The sequence below is a fragment of the Hyperoodon ampullatus genome, assembly GCF_949752795.1.
Source record: "Hyperoodon ampullatus genome assembly, chromosome: 7".
In the NCBI taxonomy this organism is placed as follows: Eukaryota; Metazoa; Chordata; class Mammalia; order Artiodactyla; family Ziphiidae; genus Hyperoodon; species Hyperoodon ampullatus.
The window spans coordinates 99,388,941-99,414,475 of record NC_136920.1 but is presented as its reverse complement, the minus strand read 5'-3'; the positions used below and the strand labels follow the sequence as shown (position 1 = coordinate 99,414,475).

Below are 25,535 nucleotides of genomic sequence, written 5' to 3'. Positions count from 1 at the left end.
AGTAATGGAGGTGTAGCAAGGTACAAGGTTGAGCTGCTAGTTGGCCTTTCACCACCTTCTGTGCAGATGTGACTACGTTCTCTCCAGTAATGTGTGACAGGAGTGATGTGTCCCATTCCCAGCCACCATGGTGCCTTGAGACCAGACCAGGCAAGGTCATACGCTTTCCCCTTTCCATTGACTGCACCCCAGATAAGGTGCCCACTCAAAACTGGACAAAGAAAGAAAATGGAGAAGACCCAGGGCCCAGAATAATTGCAGGGAGGCAAGCAGCCTGCTGAGCTAGTTTGTTTATGTGAGGAAGAAACAGGTGTCTTGCTTGAGCTATTGCATTTTGGGGATCCCTAAAGTTTAACCTTATCCAAGTTGTGTAGATCTCACAGAACTGTCAAAAGCCAAAGAAAATAGAGAATGTGACATCCCCTTGTGAACTCAAGTGATTTACAAACAGATTACGGTGGCCACATAATTGAATGAGCCATCAACAGATGCAAGAATTCTGAAAAACTGAAAGTACTCCAAACTCAGAAAAACTGCCAAACTGGATTATCCAGTCTAATCTTCCTACACAGAGCAAATTAAACAAGGGTAACAGACACAGTGTGGCTGCCTGGGTGTTGCATATTGATCCTGTCTTCCTGTTAACACCAAATCTCTCTCTGGGGAGTCTTGGAGGTAGTGGCCACAGAGCCTGAGGAGCCACATCCCCTCTTTCTGCTTCTGCGCATACTCAGCCTCATATGAGGATGGCCGGAGTCCACGTCCATCACTCTGCAAAGTGGCCGCAGCAAACCAGACCTCACCTGGGCCTGCCCTTTACTGCCAAGAACCTGGGCTGATGCCCCGGGCAGTTGTCAGCTCTCCACGCATGAGCTTACTCACAGACACAATTTAAGCAATTAAACAATATCTATCTTGAGAATCTACCAGTTCCCTTCATTACAGCCCTTCAGGAACCCTCCCAACATCCCTGAGAAAGTGGAAAGCAGGTGCAGCTTTCCTAACATGACAGCAAGCAGATGTTTGAGGACGGAATGAGCCAGCCCATGGGGGGACCTACGGGAACAAAACAGAACTTGCACAGCTGCCCTGGGCAACTGCATCTGACCAAGGCTGCTGCGCCCACTGTCTACCTAAAAAAAGTGTCTTTTCTGCCCAGTCTTGGGCCAAGGTATTTGGCATTTCAACTGTCAGAGATTAAAGACTCATTTCTTTGTATTTCCTAGGAATTCTCTTCTTGGAATATGCAATAAGCCGGGGTGGGAGGGGCCCCACGTGTTTCTTTATCACCTGAGCTGATGAATCACAATGGAGGCTTTGAGCCCTTGGGAGAGGGACACACAGGACTCCCAGCTACAAATGACGGAAATGAGAGTGGAACCCACTTCTCTCCCACCCTAAAGCCCAGGCAGGCTCTTGTCATCTTACCACACTTGGTCCCCAGAGCTGAGGAGGACACAAGTCAAGAACATGAATTGGGTCCAATTTCTGAAACCCCCTTTGTCAACTGCAACTTAACCTCCCGAGAAACAGAGTTTTGCTTCAGAGGCTTCTTTGTCTTATTTTCCCTGTTTCATTGTCTCTTCGTCAGGTCTTCCTGTTTGTCACCGAGCTGTACAAATGACAGACTCTTTTCCAGTAGCCCCAGCAAAGTGAAAGAGCTAAAGAGAAAAAAGAATGCAGACCTCTGAATGCAGTAAAAGACCAGCACGTTTCTGATCTGGGCACTGCACCATTGTTGCTCCCTCTAAAAAACTTCACCTTTGATTCACATGCCATCTACCTACTGACAAATTTATACCAAACAAGGCACAGTCTGAATGCTTTAGACTGGTTTTGGAAGCAGAAATCTTTTTCTTTCCCTCCAACTTTCAATTTGACACACTCATGTTGGCTTCTGATCTTTCTTTAAATTCTCCCCCTGCTGTAGGCCTTGATTCTCCTAAAGACCAGTTTCTCCTCCTAGCCTATGATCACTTGACCTTTCTTTGAGGCAAATGTTATTTACTTCTTTAGAGGGGAAAGGAAGATCTAAAAGCCTATTTCTAACTCATACTTTCACCTTATTCTATATCAAGATAGAAACTTCCTTATCAAAAGACCACACTAATCAGGCTCCCGCCTTGACTTTAGGTAGGTGCCTTGAAGGAGAAATTCTGGGAAAGCAGAACCTGAAACAAGATCCACAGTAGATAGACCTGGATCCGGAGCCCAGCTTGGCTACTCACTAGCTGTGACAGCATGGGCTAATTACTTCATGATTCAGTTTCCTGCTGTGTAAAATGGAGATAAAAACCCCTTTTTTAGGGGCTTGGTGTCATAATTCAAAGATATAACACATGCTAAGTGTCCAGCACTCAATAATTATTAATTTCCCTCATTTTCCAACATCCTGTAGGTAAAGAAGTTGGAGGGTGTAGTACCATTCAGACAAACAACACTGTGGTTTCTTGAATTATGGTCCAGGACTGCTTCCATTATAAAATATAAAGCGGCATTACAGGCAATTCCCTGGCGGTCCAGTGGTTAGGACTCCACGCTTTCACTGCTGAGGACCTGCGTTCAATCCCTGTTGGGGAACTAAGATCCCACAAGCTGTGTGGCGTGGGAAAAAAAAGAAAGGTGGCATTACAGAAGAGGTCAAACTCTCTCCCACTTTCCCCTTCAGCACTTGGCTTCATGCAGTGAGATGTTGTAGTCTCAGTGGGATCTGATCACATGAAAACAACATAGTGATAACAAGAGAATAGATTCAAAGCATAGATGAGGTAGACTTGGTATTGACTGAAGGTCGTAGAGAGAGAAGGTGTCAAAGATGACTCTCAGGTTTCTGATATGAGCAGTGGATTGGACAGTGGTGGTAACCTGCCTCGAAGATGGCCCCATTGATCCTTGTCTCCTGGTATTCACACCCTTGTGTAGTACCCTTCCACACTGAATCGTGGCTAGCATGGGTGACCAATAGAATACTGAGAACCTGATGGTGTTTGTCTTATGAGGCCAAGTCATGATGGATATAACAGCTTTCTCCTTGTTCTCTTTTGGATCACCTTGCTCTGGAGGAAGCCAGCCTCTCTACGGCACCCAGAGAAAGGCCTGTGTGGGGAGGAACTGATGTCTCCCACCAAAAGACAGCATCAACTTGCCAGTCATATAAGTGAGCCATCTTGGAAGGGGATCTTCCATCCCCATTCAAGCCCTCAAATGACTGCTTCCCTGGCCAACATCTTGACTGCAAATTCATGAGAGACTTTGAGCCAGAATCACCCAGCTAAGATAACCCCAAATCCTTGACCCATTGCAACTGTGAGATCATCAGTGTTTATTGTTGTTTTAAGCCATTAGATTTTGCAGTAATCTTTTTCACAGCAGTAGATAACTAATTCAACATTAGTGCCCAGTTGGGTTTTTTGAAGGAAGGGTGATAAGTTTGGTTTGGGCATATTTTGTTTAAGATGCCAACTAAGTGGAGATATTGAGTAAACAATTATACATAGATGTCTGAAACTCAGAAGAGAGCTGGGCTGGAGATTTAAATTTGGGGGTCCTTAGCATAGGGATGGTATTTGAAACCAAGAAAGAGTGTGAAGAAGACAAGAGAACAAGAAAGGCTTCTGGGAGGAAGGGATAGCTGAACTAAATGTTGGTATGGGACTGGGAGTTAGTCTGGAAAAGGAGCTGGGGATGTGAACTGAACTGGGCAGGGGGAGGAGGGAGGAATTCCAGGGACTTCAGGAATTTAGGGTGTAAATAAACTACTTGTGGAAACTGGTATCTGTTTGAATTGAGGCCATGTGTATTTCTAAGTATCTCCTGAGTGAATGATAAAGTTCTCAGTCCATACAGGCATCCCCTCCAAAGGCCATTCCTGGTATTAAAGGATAAATGAAATTGAAACATAAATATAAATAAAATATGTGCGGTTAATAAAAGACACACATGCAACAAAGGAGTCTGTTTTGCAGAGGGAAAAATTAGAATTATCAATAACAAAGGAATTGGTAATGTATTCTGTACCTCCTCAAGCCATTTTTCACAAGCCAAGTGGTTTGAGAAATAGGTAGTCTGCCCAGCTAACTCGTTCATTTCTATGTGCCCTGGTTGCTACACTGAGTCTACTAAAATAAAGTTTTGACATTTATATATGGAATGATATATTAAAAGTGGCATAGAAAATATCTAGAAAGATTTTAGATATGGGTTAGATTATAAGACTCAAGTAAGAAGTACAGAAGTAATAATCAGAAAAAAATGTATAGATATTTACAGGTATTCTATACTATTAGATTAGCCCAAATGACAAGGGTCTATGTACACAATCCCTGTGTTCAGTAGAAAAGAGGAACATGTTTTCTTCTCTGGCCATAAACATGTGAGAAAGGATTAACTCAGCTACCTGACTTTTGAAATTTAATGGATGTATTTATGGAAGAATATTAGAGGTGACTGGTCTTGGTTCAAAAACGCTAAATTTCCTGAACCTGGACTATGTTTTCTAAAATTCAAGATGCATTTAGAAAAGCAAGGAAAAATAAATTCAGGCTGCTAGTTTGGCAGCTGGTCTGGATGCAGTATTTTGCTCTGTTTACTCTGTCAGGAAGCCAGTTACATTTGATTAAATTCTGAAATTAGAATGCATGCATTCTGGAAGATACCAAGCAGTTTCATGCTTTTACCCGTATGGAAAATGTGATTAAGGAAATGAACTCAACGGCTGTAGCATCCGAAGAGATCAATGCAACAGCTGTATTCAACTAGCTCAATGGGCTAGACCTTTACTTTATTAAAATGGATGGCTTTAGCATAGAAACTGTGTCCACATCACATAACTGCTGTATTGCTCTGAACTCAGGCCGAGAAAGGAGCCAAGTGGAACTGCCATCCAGTATTATGGCAGCAGTACAAAATGCAGAGCCACTCTCACACCACGAAGCTAAAATTAAGCCAAAAGGAGAGATAATTAAAGAATTTATATGCACAGTCTTCCCACATCAACATATTGGATTATTTTCAAAATTGCTGGTATGCCCTAATTTGGCAAGACTTACAGAATTCTCCCACAACAATCTGAAAATTCTTTGTGCTATGGCAACATCTTTTGCTTTACCCGAAAGTAGGCTATGAATAATAATTTATATGTGAAATACTGTCAGAGGTCAGGTATAACCAGAAAACCCAGGCAAAAAATACCTCGCTGTGTTCATTTACTCAGTTAATAAGAGGTAAATGGTAGGATTTTATTGGAATATACTTAAATTGGCACTTGTGATTGCCAAGTCTTCACTTTGGACATATAGGCTTGCTAATAATTTGAAAAATGGAGATAGAATTGAGTATTATCATCAAACTGAACCTGTGAAGCACAGAAGGGAGTGTGAAGGGACTGTGATCTAAGAGATGCTGACCCAGAGGACTGTCTAGATAAGACTTCCTAGAAACAGCAGTACATTGATATGGACCTCTCGTTCTAGGATCTAATCTTCAGGTTCATAATCAAGGAAATCCATGTAAGGGCCTCCAAATGTAATTAGATTCTCTGGACTGTTTCATGCTAACCAAACCCACAAAAAGTAAATGCGTAAAGCAGAGTGCCAATAATCACAGGACCTTGTAAAGCTCAGGTGAGCTGATGAATACATTCTCTTCTTTTTTTTTTTTTTTGGTACGTGGGCCTCTCACTGTTGTGGCCTCTCCCATTGCGGAGCACAGGCTCCGGACGCGCAGGCTCAGCGGCCATGGCTCACGGGCCCAGCCGCTCCGAGGCATGTGGGATCTTTCCGGACTGGGGCACGAACCCGTGTCCCCTGCATTGGCAGGCGGACTCTCAACCACTGCGCCACCAGGGAAGCCCCCATTCTCTTCTTAAAGACATGCTACATAGATGTTTGCTTGGTCAGCTTGGAGCCAGAGCAAGAAGAGCTAATGGATCTCACTTGTCAGTTTTATCTGGCTTCGTATTCTTCTCTACAGATCAGATATTCATGTTCTTACATTGGGGGACACTCTTCCTTTCACAGGAGAAAGCGAGGCAAATTCTTACCTATTGAACTGCTTTTTTAGAAATACCATGTAGGCTATCCTTTCTGTTAATGCAATCTTTGTTTGATATGGTTTAAGACAAATGATTCAGCGGAGCTAACACAGTTGTTCATTACCCTAGACTATCCCTTGTACCGGGTTATCATCCATGATTATGTTGAAATGATCTACCAGGAGAACAATGCAGGAATTGATTGATGATTGATGTCTTGTAGTTAAAAATATGAACATAAACTAATTGAAGTTAACATGATTAAAGAATAAAGAGACTAATAATGTCTTTATTAAAATACTTTACAGATTATTTAAATTTCAACAATTTTTGATAAAAATTAACAATTATTTTGTAAATTCAGAAAAACAGAATCAGCATATATTATACTAAATGCCGTCACCCAAAAATCACATTTTGGCAAAATTATTTCTAGTCTTTTCTCTATATATTTTGTTTATATAGGTTAGAGCATATCATATATACAATTTTACATCCAGCTTTTGTCATATATAATATAACATAAATGTCATTACACAAATAAATTCCTATGTTATCTAAAACTTCATATTTGAACGGCTAAATGGAATGCCATCTTAAATCAGAGGTTGCAAGCTCAAATGGCATAAGAGGCCAGGTAGGTAACTAAAATATGTGAAATGTAAGGGTATAAGACATAGAGGGTAACTGAAAACATATATCCCACCAAAGGCATTCAAATTTAGTTTTATTTTTAAATATATGATGGCAAAATCAAGTGGAGAAAATAAGCAAGCCACAGAAGAATATGTATAGTATAATACCATTTATATTGTTTTAAAACAGGTAAAACAATTCTGTGTTACACTTAGAGATACACTAGGCATGCACATGTAATGAAAGTAGTTCTAGAAAGTAAAGCAGGGGGCTTCCTTGGTGGCGCAGTGGTTGGGAGTCCGCCTGCCGATGCGGGGGACACCGGTTCGTGCCCCGGTCCGGGAAGATCCCACATGCCGCGGAGCGGCTGGGCCCGTGAGCCATGGCTGCTGAGCCTGCGCGTCCGGAGCCTGTGCTCCGCAACGGGAGAGACCACAACAGTGAGAGGCCCGCGTACCGCAAAAAAAAAAAAAAAAAAAAAAAAAGTAAAGCAGGGAGTGCAAAACGCCAAATTCAGGACAGTGATTATGTCAGGTGGGAGAAAGTGATGTGAGCACAATGTTATCAAAGCGAGATAAACAGAAGAGATTTTTAAGAGCGGGGTAATATTTAAAGTTGGGTAGTAAGCACCCAGGTGTTGACTGAAAAAAATGCACATCCTAAAAGTTGAGAATTGTTTCATCTGGCAGACTTTCTGAGGACTTCAAGCCCCAGAGGCAGCCTCTCATGTAGCTCTGAGGGACTGCTCTGAAGAGGTAAGGGAGGAGCGAGGATATATGGGAGTTTTGCAATAAAGACCAGGTAGTCAGAACATCAAAAGATTATTGTTAATTAAAGAACACCAGATATCTCAAGTCAGTGAATTTAGCGCTTTTCTATGTATGGGAAGATGTAAGAGTCTGGGCTCACTGAAGCCATTCCTTTGATGTGCACCTTGGCTCTCTAGGGCCAGTATGCCGTGCGTGCTCTCCCATCCTGAGGCTCTTCTGGGTGCACAGTTAGGGGGCTGCAATAGCTAAAGAGTTGGCAGTAGGCAGCTGGGTTGTCTCCACCCTGAGTTCCCTCAGGGCTCACTGTTCAGTGTGGCTGCAGTGACCTGGTGGCCGCAACATCCTTTGTTTACTGATATGATAGGCAACCTTTTTCATTCACATGGGTATTGGTTGCATTTTACTTACACTGTCTTGTACATATTATTGTCTATTTTAAAGGGGAAAAAACGTCCAAACTGCTAGCTAAAGAAAACTTCCCTCTGGATTTGGCCACCAGCTGCTAGCTGGCTACCTTAGCACAAGTAGTATAGCATAGTCCCCAAGAGTATGGGCTCTGAGGTCAGGCTGCCTGGTCAAACTTGAATCTCCACTCTACCATTAAATAGTTTTGTGCCCTTGGGTGGTTACTAAAATCCTCTGTAAACTAAGGCTCAAAGATCAAACCCAGCCCTTTGCCAATTTTTATAGAACCTTCCAGCTAAGAATGGATTGTACATTTTTAAGTGGTTAGAAGAACTGCCCTAGACCACTGTTATCGAACTGTAAATGGCTTTGGAAATTAGCTTTTGCTACAGGCTTGATAATGTTTCTCAATGAATTAAACCTAAAGCTGTAAAGCAAAACAGTACTTCTACACCATACCTATACTGTGGTAGACTCATTTCAACAACTAACCTTGTTTGAATCACAAGCAATCTCAAGCTGGTTTATATACTTTACTATGCTGTTAATAAGTTAAGAAGTAAGATCTCCATATCCAAACAAATTTGCAGTAGATATATTTTCTGAGTTCACACTACTGTTCAACAGTCTTTTGGACCTAGATCTAAGTGCAAAGAAAATTCCAGTATTTCAAAATCCATTAACTGTGCAATTGAGGAACTTGCACGTAAACTTCAATTGAAAGCAATTAATCTACAATGTAATGACATGCTTAAAGGCAAATATCAGAAGAATTTAATAGAATTGCATAAATGCCTTCCAAGCAATGAATATGCTCAAGTAAAACCATATGTTCATGGACTGATATTAGTATTTGGCAGTACCCATGAAAAGAAAATTTCAAAGATATTTTCAAAGATAAAATACATAAAATTCATTAAAAATCAGGATTTTCAGATGAGCACTCGCTATTGATTTTTTTTTTCTTTCTTTCTTTTTTTTTTTTTTTTTGCGGTACGCGGGCCTCTCACTGTTGTGGCCTCTCCCGTTGCGGAGCACAGGCTCCGGACGCGCAGCCTCAGCGGCCATGGCTCACGGGCCCAGCCGCTCTGCGGCATGTGGGATCTTCCCGGACCGGGGCACGAACCGGTGTCCCCTGCATCGGCAGGCGGACTCCCAACCACTGTGCCACCAGGGAAGCCCTGCTATTGATTTTGATGATAGGGAATACCAACTTTGAATTCCAGTTAAGCAAAAAAAATTCCATCTTCTCCTTAACAGTATTAGTGTTACTGAACCCAACTTGGGTCCACTCGCCTGCACGTAGTAAAGCCAATCTACTGACGCTGGATTGTGCTGAAGGAAAGTGCAGCGTTTACCGTAAATGCACTAATACAAGCAGGACGGTGGCTTGTGCTCTAAAACCCCAAACTCCCCAAAGTGTTTCAGCAAAGCATTTTTAAAGGCCAGGTGAGGGTGGGGCGGGTCACAGGGTATGTGGTCAGCTCATGCACAATGCTCTGATTGGTTTATGATGCGGTAACAGGGCTGTGTCACAGGGGTTAACGTTATGCATCCTTAGGTGCCAGTAGGTCTGGGGGTCATGATCATCCAGTAGTTAATTTCTTCCTTTTGTTGGTGGTTTTAGCATCTGTAAAACAACTCAGGAAGTGTGCATCAGATACTATTATCTAGGTATTTCAGAGAGGATCTAAAGCAGAGGATATGGGGGAGGAGTCTGTCCTGGGAAGGCCCCATAGGGTCCTGCCCGGTTACATTAGCATTACAAAAAACTGTATCAATTATTATATTTTGAAATTCATCAATACAAATTTTGCAGAAAATTTTCTTGTTCCATAAATACCTACATAATAGCCTCAATTTTGCCTCTTGGATTACAAAGTCTAAAATATTTACTACCTGGCTTTTTATAGAAAGTTTGCCAATCCTTGTCATAGATTGATTGTGAGGATTAAATAAAATAATCCTTGTGGAAATAACCAGTAGCGACCTGGCATGTAGTAAGCACTCTTTTTTTTTTTTCGGTACGCGGGCCTCTCACTGCTGTGGCCTCTCCCGTTGTGGAGCACAGGCTCCGGACGCGCAGGCTCAGCGGCCACGGCTCACGGGCCCAGCCGCTCCGCGGTACGTGGGATCTTCCCGGACCGGGGCGCAAACCCGTGTCCCCTGTATCGGCAGGCGGACTCTCAACCACTGCGCCACCAGGGAAGCCCGAGCACTCTTTTTTTTTTTTTCCTTTACTTGTCATCCTTTTTGGACACATAGTTTCCCTATTTTAAAAATTATAGGTAGGGGGGCTTCCCTGGTGGTGCAGTGGTTAAGAATCTGGCTGCCAATGCAGGGGGACATGGGTTCGAGCCCTGGTCCAGGAAGATCCCACATGCCACGGAGCAACTAAGCCCGTGTGCTACAACTACTGAGCCTGTGCTCTAGAGCCCGCGAGCCACAACAACTGAGCCTACGTGCCACAACTACTGAAGCCCATGCGCCTAGAGCCTGTGCTCCACAACAATAGAAGCCACTGCAATGAGAAGCCTGCAAGGCAACGAAGAGTAGTCCCCCACTCGTAGCAACTAGAGAAAGCCCACACGCAGCAACGAAGACCCAACGCAGCCAACAATAAATAAATTTTACAATTAATTAATTAAAGAAGTTATAGGGAGGGAAAAATTTTAATACATTAAATATTTATGTGCATAAATATTGTCCACATCTTGGGTTAGGTTATGTTCCTAGAGGCAGGTTGATTTCAAATCGAAGCACACCTTTAAACAAAATTTATTACTTTTTTACTTATAAACTGAGATGTTTATTTATTTAACATAGTGAAAAATTAGAACAATTCTAAATACTCAGCTCTTGGAGATGGTTAAATAAATGGTATAGTTATAGGCCAGAATAATTTTCACATTTGGCCTCCAATTAAAATACAGAAAGTGAAAAGAGTGTAGTTCTCACTCTAACAAGAAAAAACCAGGTAAGCTACAAAGGCATGGCTTTTTTTTTTTAATTGAAGAAAACTTATTTTGTCTTATCACAATTACTCTTATTTCTGCACTTGCCTTCCTGGAATGTTCTATTTTGCGATTTTGATTCCAAGGAGAAATAGCCTATCTGTGAAGTTCATTCATTCATTTAACAGGCATTTATGAAATATCTACTCTTTGGGCACTTAATAGGTACAAATAAATACAAAGATAAATTTAGACAATTTGTCTGCCCTCAGACAATGTAGTAGGAAAGATAAGAAATAGATTATACCTCTATCCCTGGAGCTAGGTGTGAAGCCTCACCCCAAATACATGAACAGAGGATGAGGGAGAAGGTTCCAAGGAAAGGAAAAACCAAGGTGCTCCTATAGATGAAGGATAACTAGTTGTTAGGTAGACAGAATATCAGAAGTCACCACACTTTTCTGGTTCTGTGAGTCAATACAGTCCATTTTTTGCTTAACCTGGTTAAAAAGGGTGTGTCCTTTGCAACAGTAGAAACTTTAATCAATCTGGATGGATAAAAATTTAACTGGCAGAAAATGAGAAGGACAAGCAATTTAGTTAAAAGGTCTAGGATAGGCATAGACACAGAGGCAGAAAAGAGTAGCAACCACCCAGGGGAATTAAGGACATGAAAGAAGCCTGGCAATATAGCTTGGTCAGATTACGGAAAGTCTTAAAAGTCTGTTTATAGAGTGTACAGTTTTTAAAGCTGCACTGCTTCAGTTACTTTCAGGTCTCTGGGAAGATGGAGACAATTATTTTTCTCCTCTGATTCAGAAGAAGTGTATTTTGAAGTAGGGCTGCCTTCAGATATTCCAGTGAAATAAAAGCCAAGTAAACAATTAATTTTTTAACATTACACTATTAGCATACTTAATAACTGCACCTACCTGTATTCATCAGGGGAAGTTCCTAATGCCTTTCCTTAGTAACAAAGCCAGTCTTGATCCTCAGTGGCTGGGAATCTGCAGCCACATGCTTGCCTCCATCCTCCCACCCACTCACCAAAGACATAGACAGGTACCAGAAACCATGTGGAATAAAGATGGGGTTGAACTTTGTCAAATCATGAGTGAGGAAACCAACCCGCTTGCGTAACTCATAACATTCTGGAAACTTATTAAATTCTGCCACACCATATAAAAATCCATTTCTAATACCTGACATGGAGAGCCAATGGAGCTTCTTAGGTAGGCAGCATTTCTAATTGTTTCTGTAGAACTGAGGCTCCTCAGGAAGATAGGTAGTATGCAAATTTTTTTAATTTATGGACAAATACAAATACATTTGTGAAACATTGGTTAAAACATTGGTTAAATGAAGTTTCCTTTTCTAAAGGAATTATCAGACCCTTTAACATGTTATTACACATTATGACACCCTAAGAAGGTGTTAAAACATGCATCTGTCAATTTTATTGACCTCGTGTCTTTTTTCCAAAGAGTATCTTGTATTTCTAGTAGAGGTTCTATGGAATATACTATGGGAAACACTGGAAGAATTTATGGTACTGTAAAGTTGTACTTTAACTATGCAATCAGAGAGATATGTTTTGGGCTTATTGATCTGGAGCTATATATATTTAGGATGCAGAGAGACAGAAGCAAACAAAACGGGATAGATGTCCAGGTAAATACAGTCCAGGTGATGAAAGTATATATGGAAACATAACATAAATACATTGTGAAGATAAAATGAGCAGGACTTTGCAATTGAATTGACACAGGCAATAAAGATAGGAAATAGGTGGTATGAAGTCGTAGATACTCAAACTTACACATTTGGTTGGCTAGGAAAATGAGAGTACTTTTCATGGAAATTGGGAAGACAAAAGCTGAACCTAAGTGGGATCTAGATAGGTTCATCAAAGGAATAAAAGATACAATTTTGTTCGAAATACAGTTGAGCCTCACCATTAAGTCTACCTACTCTTCCCTCCCATAGGACTTTCCTCCTTTTCTTTCTTTTCTTCCTGCTGAGTTACCCCTCTTACAATTAGGCTTAGCACCAAATCTGGCTATTAAGGGAAAATCTCCTTGGCCTCTTTTTTTTCTATACCCCAAATGGGCATTCTTTTTAAGAGTTTTAGAGCTGATGAGTAGAGGAAGTAAATATACTAATAGGACTTCCCTTTGACACATACTAGTCAGTTGCTTAGTATGATATAAAAAACAATGGCCAATAAGAACAAAAAGGAAGTTACCATGGCTTTTAAAAAACTTATGGAAGTATTAATTTGGGGGACTATTTTTTGTCTTAGAAAATTCATCTATTTTAGAATGACAACATGCTGTACTTAAGCAGTGATATTAAATTAAAAGTAATTTTGTACAACAACATATGGATTTTTAATAACATTGACTACTCTTTTTTATTTTATTATTTTTTAAAATTTTACTTATTTATTTATGGCTGTGTTGGGTCTTCGTTTCTGCGCGAGGGCTTTCTCTAGTTGCGGCAAGCGGGGGCCACTCCTTATCGCGGTGCGCAGGCCTCTTATTATCGCGGCCTCTCTTGTTACGGAGCACAGGCTCCAGACGCGCAGGCTCAGTAATTGTGGCTCACGGGGCTAGCTGCTCCGCGGCACGTGGGATCCCCCCAGACCAGGGCTCGAACCCATGTCCCCTGCACCGGCAGGCAGATTCTCAACCACTGCACCACCAGGGAAGCCCTAACATTGACTACTCTTGGGAAAACTTACTTGTTTCATTTAAAGAGGTTTATGTTGGTCCTTGCTTCCACAATACAGTCTTTGTGACTCTAGGCAGATGCTGTAACTTGGACACCAGTGCACATGTTAAGAACAAGGAGAATTTAGACATCCATCGGCTCAGATTTAAAATTATGGAGCATCAGGACTTCCCTGGCGGCCCAGTGGTTAAGATTCCATACTCTCACTGTAGGGGCCGAGGGCTCGATCCCAGTCCAGGGCACTAAGATCCCACATGCTGCGTGGTGCAGCCAAAAAAAAAATAAAATGATGGAGCATTAATGTGAACAAGGTTCTCCTCTTATCAAACAAATTTTTTTCATATCATTTTCTTTCTGGCACATATACACTATTTATTATTCAATCAAAGCCCTACTCCTGATGACCCTATGTGAGAACAAACAGAAATTATGTCACTCCCACTGGGTCCTCTTCCTCTTGTGTGCTTTTGTGCACGTTTATGCCAAACTTTTGCTCCTTTGTTTACAAATCTCAGCCTTCTTTCCCTGAAGCTAAGGAATATGGCTTCAAAGGTGTATTTAATGTTGTACCATCTCCTAGGGTGATATGATCCAACGTGGCTGCCTACGGCAGCCCCTATTTATGCCTATTGCCTAAGCATAATTAATTGATAGCCCCTCTTCCCCTCTCAAGTGCCCTGGTTTGCACAGTAAATATGATCATCCTATGTATTGGAGTTTATGATTTAAAGTATAGAAGTAAAGGTTAAATGGGAAAGAACTGAAGAAGTCATCTATGACTTTTCATCTTATAAAATAAGAAGTCTTATTTCATTCTTGACAGAATTTAGCCTCTATGTGAACTTTGGGGAGTTAATTTATTTCCCTGTGAGGTGGTATTTTCCACCATCAGACATCTCTAAGTTTTATGAAAATCCTTCTTACCTTCAGCCTTAATTTTATTATTCTTTCCCAATCTAAAACTCTTAGCATGTAGGTTTGGGATTCTTTCTCAACCACACCCAGCCTAAGGAATCCATATATCATGAATTAACTTCTTTTCAGATATCTATTGATAGAATAGCATTAGTTAGCTACTATCTTTGCGAGAATTGAGAAAATAGTCACTCATGTTTGGTGTGACGTGATTCAAATGAGGAATCTGGGTTGAATGGCTACAAGGCTCTATCTAGCTGTATGACCTTGGAAAGTTTACTTCATCTCTTTGTGCCTTGGTTTCTTGGCAAAAAAATGAAAGTATAATATTTTTGTTATGGGCTGTTGTGAGAATTAGATGACATACATAAAGCTCCATAAGAGCAGAGACCTTATCTATCTTGTTCACCACTTTATTCTAAGTGCCTAACATAGTTACTAGCAGGAACAGTTACTAGCAGGCACAGAATAAGTGCTCAATAAATATCGGAATAAACAATGAATAATCGCCTCTAGCACATTGCCTTGCACATATTACACATAGCTACCATCCTTTCAAAGGATTTTCTTATGACCTGGTTTCCAGACCTCTCACTGTATTGATCACTCTTACAGAAGCTCTCTGGTTTGTCAATATTCTTCTTAAAATGTAGTTCTCACAATTCAATTGTTTGGTGTGTGGTAATTTTGCTTTATCTGAACGTAATTACAGACCAGAGTCCGCTGGGAAAAAGCTACACTGCCTGCTTACATAAGGAGTTGCGACTTACAAAACCCACTAATTTTCTCCCAATACCACCCTTTAAACCTTGGAGAATGTATGGTTAAGACAAAATTATGAGCAGATAAGGACCGATCAGCCAGATAAGGGAAGAATCAGGATAGTGCAGTATTACGGAAAGCCATGGCAACCAAGGTTTATTTTCATCACTGCACCTAATGAACAGTCCAGTGTGGTGATTTATTAGCCTCTCCATCTTGAGTACACTCCTTGATCTCCTTGAGAGCCGGGCTATGTAAAGTTCATCCATAGTGCTTAGCACTGAGAAGAACTTCAAATACTATTTAATAGTGGAATGGCAAAAGACAAACGAGAACGTTTAAGGAAGATGCTAGAGTGAACGGATGAGCAGCTTCCTAAGAGGAAACTGTAAGATGAAAGTTTCCAATTTTTGTGTAGCTTGGGACAAGATTCAGATTAAGGAAGCTGGGATTGAATGTGAGCAATAAAGTGACAAATATAAGTGTAAAAATTCATTTGGAACTTTTGGCAAATAAAGAAATGTAAATTGGTTTAATAATTTGAAAGAGTAGCAAGGTTTAGGTTTTGCTTTTGTTGTTTCAGTAGAGACTGAAGTTTGTAGATATTCCTTAAGAAAAAGTGGAGGAGGGGAACGGAAGAAGTCTTAAGGACAAGATGATAGAAGTGTTGGGCCATAGGTGGGAGGATACGCCACAGTAATAAACCAACAGAAGTAAAGGCAAAGGGAATAGTCTGAGGTAGAAAGGTAGGCAGGTAAGGAAACTCGGAATTATAAGTCTCAAAGTAGGAGAATCTGCCAGGGAGGAGGTGTAAGACTTGTGGAAAGCAAGACAAATTTGGATCCATTGTTGGGAGGATAAAAGGATTATTGACCTCTGGGAAGGATGATCCCATCCTTTGTGACCACCTCAAAAAAATCTCTGCTGCTCCTCCCTTCCGATCTAATCATCATGGCTATTTAAAACCATCTGAATCAAGTAACTGTAAACATTTTACTTTGCTCTAGGCTAGAGTAACAGGACTCCCACGCATTTTTATATTAAACTGAAAAGACGTCCCTCTAAAAATAAGACTTCGGTTGCACCAAGAAAGAATTTTAGAGAAGCCTTGTTTACAAGCTAACTGAGGGGCGGAGAGACGTATTCATTTTAAGCTGAAAGATGGGCTGCGCTAACACCTCCAAGTGCCACCAGACGCTGTTGAAGGACACTTCGTAGGAGGTCGAGTTTAACCGCAGGGCCCGGGTAAGGTGAGAATCTGGCTTGGCGGCTTCGGCTCCGCGCCTCCTGTTCCCTTCCCTCTATAAAGCGGGTCGGGCTCCGGCCGCCACCAGGCGCCCGACGGCTCTCGATCCGGAAGTTCAGCCGCCCAGTGGACCGAAGAATAGGTCCTGGAAGAATCTCCTCGGGACTGGTAACGAGGAAGCTGTCTCCAGAGACCATCGCCAACGCTAAGGCCGACGAGCTGAGGTCGCCGTGGGAAGAGCGGTAGGCCACCAGGCCTCTTTGATCGCCGGCAGACAGGGACACATAGTTCAGGGCCATCTTCAAACACTGCCCGCAGTATCTGTGTTACGTCCCACGGTCAAGGCAGACTCTTCGCGGCTCCACTGATCAGTCCAGCCGGTCTCGAACACTGAGACCGACTTCATCGGAAGCCATCACCTGAGCGGCTGCGGAGCAAGGAGCCACCTTAACCCAGCGCTCTCCTCCCGAGTATGCGCAGTCCGTCAGCGCACGTCGACGCCGCTGAGAGCCGACGTGATTGACGTTTACGTTTGTGACGCCTGGGAACGCGAGGACGTGGGGTTTCTGAGAGTGCGCAGTGGGTGCGTCGGCGGCGACCATTCGGCCTTTTTCGGGAGGGGGCAGTGCTGAGATGGGGGCGGCGGCAGCGGAAGCGGATCGTACTCTCTTTGTGGGCAACCTTGAAACGAAAGTGACAGAGGAGCTCCTTTTCGAGCTTTTCCACCAGGTAAGCGGCTGGGATCAGCCTTTCCCTTTCGTTTTCCGGCCCGGGTAGGGCCCGGCCCAATGGCCATCCCCGCTTTCCTGGCTCAAGCGGCACGGTTCGTCCCGGCATCGGACAGGTGGGCGGGCTGGAGGTGGGGGTCGCGCTTAGAAAGGGAGGCGCTCGCTACGTGTCGCTTTATTAGAAGGATCCTGGTTAGTTCAGGCCGAAACGACTAAAGGTGGTGGAGAGTCCTCTATCGGGCATTCACGTGGTAAAGAGTCAGTGCTCTTAAGCGACCTCGTAAGCGTGGGTCCTTCGTTGAGCTGTGCTTTTCCTCTTCTTGCTTTTCTCATCTTCCGCTTGTAAATTTTATTTCAATTTCTTTCTTAGTATCCGTTTTCCACTTAAGTTTCTTACGAAGTTGCAGCAAAGACAGACTGATAAATACTCTGTAGGAGAGCGGCACTGTAGTGTTTATGTATTAAAATCCGTATCAAGATGCTTTAAACCTGTTCCCTCCAGTTCTGTCTTTCAACAACTGGTAATGTTTGATTAGTCGATACAAAAGTGAATTTTTAGTCCAAGAAAACTACTTTCTCTTACTCTTGATAAAGCTTAATTTCCACGCAGTGGGATAATGATGGATGTTGGTCGCCTTGTTAAAGTCATAAAGTGCTGTGAAATGTAAATTCAGTCGGTGACTGGGTTTCTGGTTCCTTATGGGCTCCCTCCCTCCAAGTAAGTTAATCTAATTTTCGGTCATATCTATAGGATCTTTAACCGAGATGGAAATCCGAGTGTATCCATTTTTAAAATTAGAGCCCCTGGTTACATTTTTGAATTCTTTAAACTTTGTAAAATTTGAGTATTTTCCTGAAACTGCCTTACTGAAATTCTGAAAACTTTTTTTGTCTGTAGGCTGGGCCAGTAATAAAAGTGAAAATTCCAAAAGATAAGGATGGTAAACCAAAGCAGTTTGCGTTTGTGAATTTCAAACATGAAGTATCTGTTCCTTATGCCATGAATCTGCTTAATGGAATCAAACTTTTTGGAAGGCCCATCAAAATTCAGTTTAGATCAGGTAACTATTCACTGATGATGTTTAGGAGAGAGGTTGTTTGCCGCTTTGTTTTTAATTTTGTTATTTAAAGAACCTATTTTTGGATGAAAATGCTTTAAGCTTTATGAATAGTAAACTTTATATATCCCTGAAAATGGGTAACATTGACTGACAGTATGGATTTTGAAACCTGTAATTTTAAAATGAGAGTTAAAATTTCAGTTTGGGTTTGTGAAAAGAACATAAACTTTATTATTAAAATGACTGAGTTTGGGTTCACACTCTAAAAGCACAAGGATTATTTCCTGAAAATACTTTTCCTGACTGCTTTGTAATTTACTTTTACAAATTCTGATGCGTGATCATGTAAGGATGAAACTTTCCTTGTAGTCAGTCTTACAGTTTAGTGTGGTGATCAGAATATTATGGCCAGATTGGGTATTTATACATTGGAAAGTACCTTATTGGGAACCCTTTGTTTGGGTATATTTGGTATTAAACACTTAACAATTTTCACTCTGATGAACTATAAAGCAATTTACTGAAATTTGAGGTTTTCACTTTTAGCCTATGTCTACCTTTTTCGGAGTGATTGGGCTGAGGGATACAAAATTTCAAATTAAGTTTTTTATCAATAAGAATTTCTCAAATTGTTTCATTTTAGGAAGTAGCCATGCCTCACAGGAGGTCAGTTTGTCATATCCCCAGCATCATGTTGGAAGTTCAAGCCCTACTTCCACATCTCCTAGCAGGTAATATTTCTCACCTATTTTAAAAATCATTTATCAGGAATTTTTTTAGGCAGTGACCTCAAAATGTATAATGAGTGATTGGTTTCTTTCTTTATTCTCCTACCTCTTTATTCTTCTGCTATATTTGCTATGTTGGATTATAGTTATATATGTATCTATTTTAAGGGGACTATGGGCCCATTATATATCGTTCCCTTAAAATAGATACGTACGTAACTATATTTATGTTCATCTGTAAAGATATACCCACACCCACATACATGTATATAACTGAGACAAAATTTCTCAAAACATTACTTACCCTTACTACTTGTAGTATCCTCTATTTTATATTTTATTTTATTTTTCAAAAAGTCACATTAGTTTTATGACCACTAAATGGTTGTTGCTTGCAGTTTAAAAATACCTGTTAGTAAACAGACTACTGGACTAAGAGTTCATAGAATTGGATTCTAGATCTGTCTCTACCAATTGTGTAATCTTGAGCTAGTCTATGTCCCTGTCTTTCCATTTGTAAGGAAAAGAAGTTGATTTGAATGATCTCTAAAATACCTCTTAGCCACTGAGGATTAGAAGAAGTACCATATTTATATTTACTAATAATTGTCTTTGGGGAGGCTGATATTTCACCAGGGACAGTTTCTTCCCGGTGTGTCCATAGAGCTATTTATCAATTTATGGCTTCATTCAAGAAAGAGTTAACAAATACCTGTCACCTGTCAGGTTCTTCACCAAGTCCTTTGCACCTATGATCTCATTTATTCCTCACAGTAGATTTATGAGGCAAGGATTATTATTATCTCTGCCTTATGTATGAAGAAAATGGAGGTTGGAGGTTAACTTGCTCAAGCGTGAACAGCTCATAAGCAGTGGGCTTGTTTTCAAACGCAGGCAGTGTGATTGAGCACACCCACCATGATATGAGTAGAAAGTTTCTAGAAAGTTTTAACAAGGAGAGGTAAGTGAATGAGGACTTGAAAGAGGGCAGTGTACCTAGATCATAATGAATAAAAAATGAAGAGTAGTAGACGATACTGTTGAAGTAGATAGAGGCAGATGATACAGGGTCTTTCTTATAGGCCATAATTAGGATTTTGGAATTTCACCCTAAGAACAATTGGAAGACATTGAGACGTTTTCAGTAGGGTAGTAAGAGGAACAGGTTTGTATTTTAATGAGTTAGTTGGTTGTACTGGGAGAGAATGGATTGAAGGGGACAAGGGTGACTAGGAAGCTGTTGGTAGCAAAGTATTGGTGTTAGTAGCAAGGAAGCTATGGGAGTGAGGTTGCTGCTTTGGATTAAGGTGGTGCCAAGAGCTGGAGAGATGTGTGTGGATATGAAAAGAGTTTGGAAGGTGAAATTGTAAGAGAGCAGTAATGTGAAAAGGGTACCCTCTTAGAGTCTTTTCTTCCCAGCTGAAGTTAATTGTGTTTAAATGCTTTCCAGTGTAGTTGGAATTCAAAGCATCTCTAACCACTTTTATGGACTCTTGAAAGGTATCTTAGGTGGAGGGAAAAGAAAGAGTTTTTAACCCTTCTTAGAAATTCTTGGGGAAGAAATATACAAGTAAATACTGTAGTTTTAATCAAACACTAGAGTGTACCTGATTTTTATACTCTCTGTAAGTAAAATTATACTTTTTTACCCCCTTAGCATACAGGTACATAATCCGATTTAAGAAAACCCAAAATATGGCACTTCCCTGGCAGTCCAGTGGTTAAGACTCCGCACTTCTACTGCAGGGGGCACGGGTTTATTTATATATATATATATTTTTATACATATATATATAAAGAATAAAAGCTCTTTTTTAAAAAAAGTAGCTTTCTTTACAGCGTACAAATAAAATCAGTTCTGCTTAAAAAAAAGAAGAAAAAAAGAAAACCCAAAATAAAAAGATCTAAACTGTAAGATAAATCAGTTGGTGATTTGATTCCAAAGGCATATTTTAAAATAAAATTAAAACCTTTCTGAGTTTTTCTGTAGAGCAAGTTACCTCTGTAGGAAGTGAGGAATAAGGTTTAAGTCCTTCAGATTAATATTCTGTTTACGTTACAGAACTCCTTACTCCCCAAAACCTATTATTCTTTTGTCTTATCTCAGTAAAGTTCTACCTAATTGCTCAAGCCAAAAATCTAGATTTTTATCTTTTATTTCTTCTGTTTCCCTTACCTGTTATGTCTAATTGATCAAATCCTTTTCATTTTAGTTCTCAGTCTAGGCCTTTGCATTACTGGCCCAGGTATTGACAATTTTTTTTCTATAAATTGACAAATTTTTTTTTTTCTATAAGGAGCCAGTTTCTTCTGCCATTGTAGCACCACACAGATAATACCAAAACAAAAGAGCCTGGCTAAGTTCTAGTAAAACTTCGTTTGCACAAACTGAGTTTGGCGCACAGGCTGTAGTGTGCTTACCCCTGCACTGGTCCTTCCCTCAGCTGGAGTGTGTTGCCTCCAGGTAATCTTGTTCAGCCCTAACTTCAAATGTCTCCTTTTTAGAAAGGCCAGTCCTGACCAGTCAAGCTAAAATAGAACCCCCTATCTCTCTCACCTCAACTTGCTCTTTAGTCATTTATTACTATGTCTTTATAACCATGTGAAATTGTCTTGTCTGAATCCTTACCCCAGCTCCATGAGAGCAGATACCTTGTTGGTCTTGTTCATTCCTATCTTTGTGTCTTGCTCAGGCTTGGTATGTAGTAAGCATTTACTGAATGAATGATTATATGTTGGTTTTCTTACTTTTCATAGGTACGAAAGGACAGTGGATAACATGACTCCATCAACACCAATAATTCAGAGATCTTTTTCTTCTTCAGAAAATTTTCAGAGACAAGCAGTGGTAAGCTGATTTTTCAACTCGAGTTGCTAAAAAACTCGTACTTTTTTAAAACATTCATTCTTAATTCTTAAGTTCATTTCTTAAATTTTAGTTAGACTAGCATGATCTTTGTAGGTCACTCATTTTAGTTTTCACTGGGCTGAAATATATATTTAAAAGATTGAAGATAAAAAGAACAACTGCTTGTCACATTTGTATTTTTCTTTAACCATTGTTGGTGTGATGTGTGTGTGTGTTGCAAATATTGGATACTCATTCTCTGCAACCTGTGCCGAGTAACTTCTTATCATGTGCTGTCTTTAATACTTAATATGTTAATATACTACAGTCTTCTAGACCACCTCCCTTGTGAACATACCATTTTTTTCTGTAATAATATCACCAATGATAAAATCTTAGGTATCTTTTGCTGTTGCATCTTTGTCTTTGATCAGTCTCCAGCTCCTTCATTTTTTTCTTCTTCTTACGTTTGTTTCTTCCTTTTTATTTTCTTTGCCCAAATCACAATCTTGAATTGTGATCCCTAGGCTTTTGTATTGCACAGGTCTGCAGAATAAAAATATAAGTGAAATAAAATAAAATTGAGAGACCAATATAAAGAGATATCAACTTTTATAAACATATTATATATTTTTCTTATTTTGCTGTAGACCATTAAAAAAAAATCATCATTGGTTAATGTCTGTCCACAGGCAGAATTTGGGAACCACTCGTCTAGTCACTTAGTAGTTGTATCTGTTTTCTTCTCACTAGTCTATCTCACACACCATTTCAAAATTACTATTATAACTCTGTTTTGCTTATCTTCCTGGTGATTTTTTTAACATAAATTTATTATTTTATTTATCTATTTTTGGCTGCATTGGGTCTTCGTTGCTGTGTGCAGGCTTTCTTTAGTTGCGGCTAGCGGGCTTCTCATTGCAGTGGCTTCTCTTGTTGCGGAGCACAGGCTCTAGAGTGAAGGCTCAGTAGTTATGGCGGCACATGGGCTCAGTTGCTCCGCGGCATGTGGGATCTTCCCGGACCAGGGCTCGAACTCGTGTCCCCTGCATTGGAAGGCGGATTCTTAACCACTGCGCCACCAGGGAAGCCCTAGCCTTGTGTTTTTGCTCCCATTATCTGATTCCAATAAACCTTTCTAGCCTTACCGTCCATTAGTCATGGCTCATGAGATCTATAACCTGTCTTAGCCAGAATTACTTGCTATTCTATGAACCTATTCTGTGTTTCCCTGTTATTTTTGTTTGTGCAGTCTTCTTTCCTTGACATACCTCCCCCTTAAAATATTTTCCTTCAAAAACTCCATCCAGGGAATTCCCTGGTGGTCCAGTAGTTAGGACTACACGCTTTCACTGCTGAGGGTGTGAGTTCGATCCCTGGTTGGGGAACTAAATCCTGCAAGCCGTGCAGCAGCATGGCCAAAAAAAAAATTCCATCCATACTTTTAATACTCAGATCATATGTCGCCTTCATTAAATCCTTCCTAAAGATACTGAGCTTTTGCTTTTAATGTGTTCATCATACAGTGATTTACATTATAGTCGTTTTATATTACTTTTTCCCTTCTAAATTGTATTCTGGAGGACAAAGAGTAGTAGTTATGTACAGATATCTTGTAGGTATACGTTGGAATGAACGAAGCTATTGTACTACTTTAGTTGTGTTTACCTTAAGATTCAGCTAGGCAAGAATGATTTTGCTTTTCCATTATTGTGTTCGTTTGACCATGGCTTGATAGCTGTTGCCTTTGCTATCTAGAAATATTTGTGGTTAACACATTCCCTTCTTTTTCTCTTCACTCAGATGAACAGTGTTTTGAGACAGATGTCATATGGAGGGAAATTTGGTTCTCCACATCTGGATCAATCAGGATTTTCCCCATCAGTTCAGTCACATAATCACACTTTTAACCAGTCTTCAACCTCCCAGTGGCGCCAAGATACACCATTATCACAGCGAAAAGTCAGACAGAATTCTCATCCCTACGTAGTGGATAGACATTATAGCCGTGAACAGCGTTACACTGATCATGGGTCCGACCATCATTACAGAGGAAACAGAGATGATTTCTTCTATGAAGAGAGAAACCACGATGGCTGGAGCCATGACTATGATAACAGAAGAGACAGTGGTAGAGATGGAAAATGGCGCTCATCTCGACACTAACAAGTATTAAAAGGATGTTTTCATAGTGTCATTCTAGGCCCTTTTTGTTACGTTTTTTCTGGGAATCTTTTCTTAAAAAAAGTCTATAGAGCAGCTTTACAAGTTGCCACATTTCTTTATAAAATTTTTAAAACCTAATTGCAGTCCAATACAGAAACGAGAATTGTGGTTCTAGTTTTATTACATTAATAACCTTTCACCTCAGGGTTTTAAGAAGAGGAAAGGGTTTTATGCTAAAGAAAGTGCCACAATTCCTAATCATTTTAGACAGTTGAGGAAGGGATGTATTATATGGATTAGTTGTATTATGAAGCAAATATTTTAATTATCTGTTACCTTTTTGTATTGCAAGAAATTTCTTGTTAGGGAGTCAGATTTTTGGTGTATATAATGGAAAATATTCAAGTTGATAGTCTGAAATGACTCAGTATTTTGTTACTAAACGAGAAAATGTAAATTCAGTGATTCATTTTACTAACATTTGAGAAAACCTTTTGGTCAAGTTTGGGGATAAATCATATTTAACTTAGAGAACTTAAGTGTAAGTTCTGTGACATGATCTTGAGTTTTACTGTAAGTGAGCATACAAGTATACATCTACACATGCTATTTCATTGTAAAATTTTAGAATTTGCTCATTAAATCATGTTCGATGTATGAAGTCACTCAGGAAGTTAAATATCTCTAAATGTATTTTTTTTACAGTAAAAATACAGTGTTAATGTAAATCTTTTTCTGGAAGAACAAAAATGTAAATGCATAGTCAGATAAAATAGTAAAATGTTTTACTGAAAGTATTCTTTTTTGGGAAAAAAGGTTCATGAAACCTTTAAGTGCTGCCTCTATCACTCAAATTTCTAAAATTTTAACATTTTCAAAGTGCAAGGACACATTTTATCATGGAGATTGTACAGGGTTCTTTTGTTTTTGTTTGAACATTTGAAAGAATTTAGTCTAAAACACTTTGATTTAAAATTTTTAAAATCTTGTTTAACAAAACTTTTATGTATCAATATGCCGTTTCCCTTTCATTGTAGAACTTGTTTATAAAAATTCATTCCTTGAAAAATTTGGATCCTTTTTAATATTAACTACAACATTTGTACTATGTTGCTTTTTAATATATTGAAAACAAAAAGGAGGGGTGTGTTTTTTTTTTGACATCACTAACATTGTACTCAAAAAGCTAGCAGCATACTTTTATTCAGTGATTACATGGTGTTAATTAGAGTATCCTGAAATATGCCTTTTGAACATATCAAACTTATATTTTAGAATCAGATTTTCAGTAACACATGGTTTGTTTCTGAGCACTGTAAACTAATTTAGTTACTCTCCCTAGTCTCTAGGAGTTTGTACATTTGGTTTTCTCTGTTTCTAAATGCATGCAGCTTTTCTGAGTCCACGTAAATGGAGCTAGCTATCCAATTACTCAGAGCGTTAAAATCAAGTTTCTGTTTGCTTAGGCAGTTTCATAGTAGAAGGATTTGTTTCCAATGAGCCTGTTATTTTCAGGTGTCTTACCTATATGAAAATGTACTCAGTAGCATTT

The 25,535-nt window shown here is 40.0% G+C and overlaps 2 protein-coding genes across 3 annotated transcripts; one reads left to right on the top strand and one right to left on the bottom strand.

Annotated features, from left to right (window-relative positions):
* Nucleotides 1–16,355: 16,355 nt before the first annotated feature.
* Nucleotides 16,356–16,751, bottom strand: LOC307056099 (uncharacterized protein C11orf71 homolog; the record flags this gene model as incomplete). Its single annotated transcript, XM_079708572.1, has 1 exon — nt 16,356–16,751. One exon carries the CDS (start codon nt 16,749–16,751, stop codon nt 16,356–16,358), a length of 396 nt encoding a protein of 131 aa, XP_079564698.1.
* Nucleotides 16,752–17,085: 334 nt separating this feature from the next.
* RBM7 (RNA binding motif protein 7) lies at nt 17,086–24,120 on the top strand (the record flags this gene model as incomplete). Of its 2 annotated transcripts, none has more annotated exons than XM_079708545.1 (5): nt 17,086–17,181; nt 18,079–18,241; nt 18,885–18,972; nt 21,736–21,817; nt 23,621–24,120. In XM_079708545.1, the coding sequence occupies 5 exons, from the start codon at nt 17,086–17,088 to the stop codon at nt 23,981–23,983; spliced, it is 792 nt and encodes a 263-aa protein (XP_079564671.1). In that variant the 3' UTR covers nt 23,984–24,120. The 2 variants fall into 2 exon arrangements, with proteins under 2 accessions (XP_079564671.1, XP_079564670.1); XM_079708544.1 differs by having other exon boundaries at nt 21,727–21,817.
* Nucleotides 24,121–25,535: the final 1,415 nt, after the last annotated feature.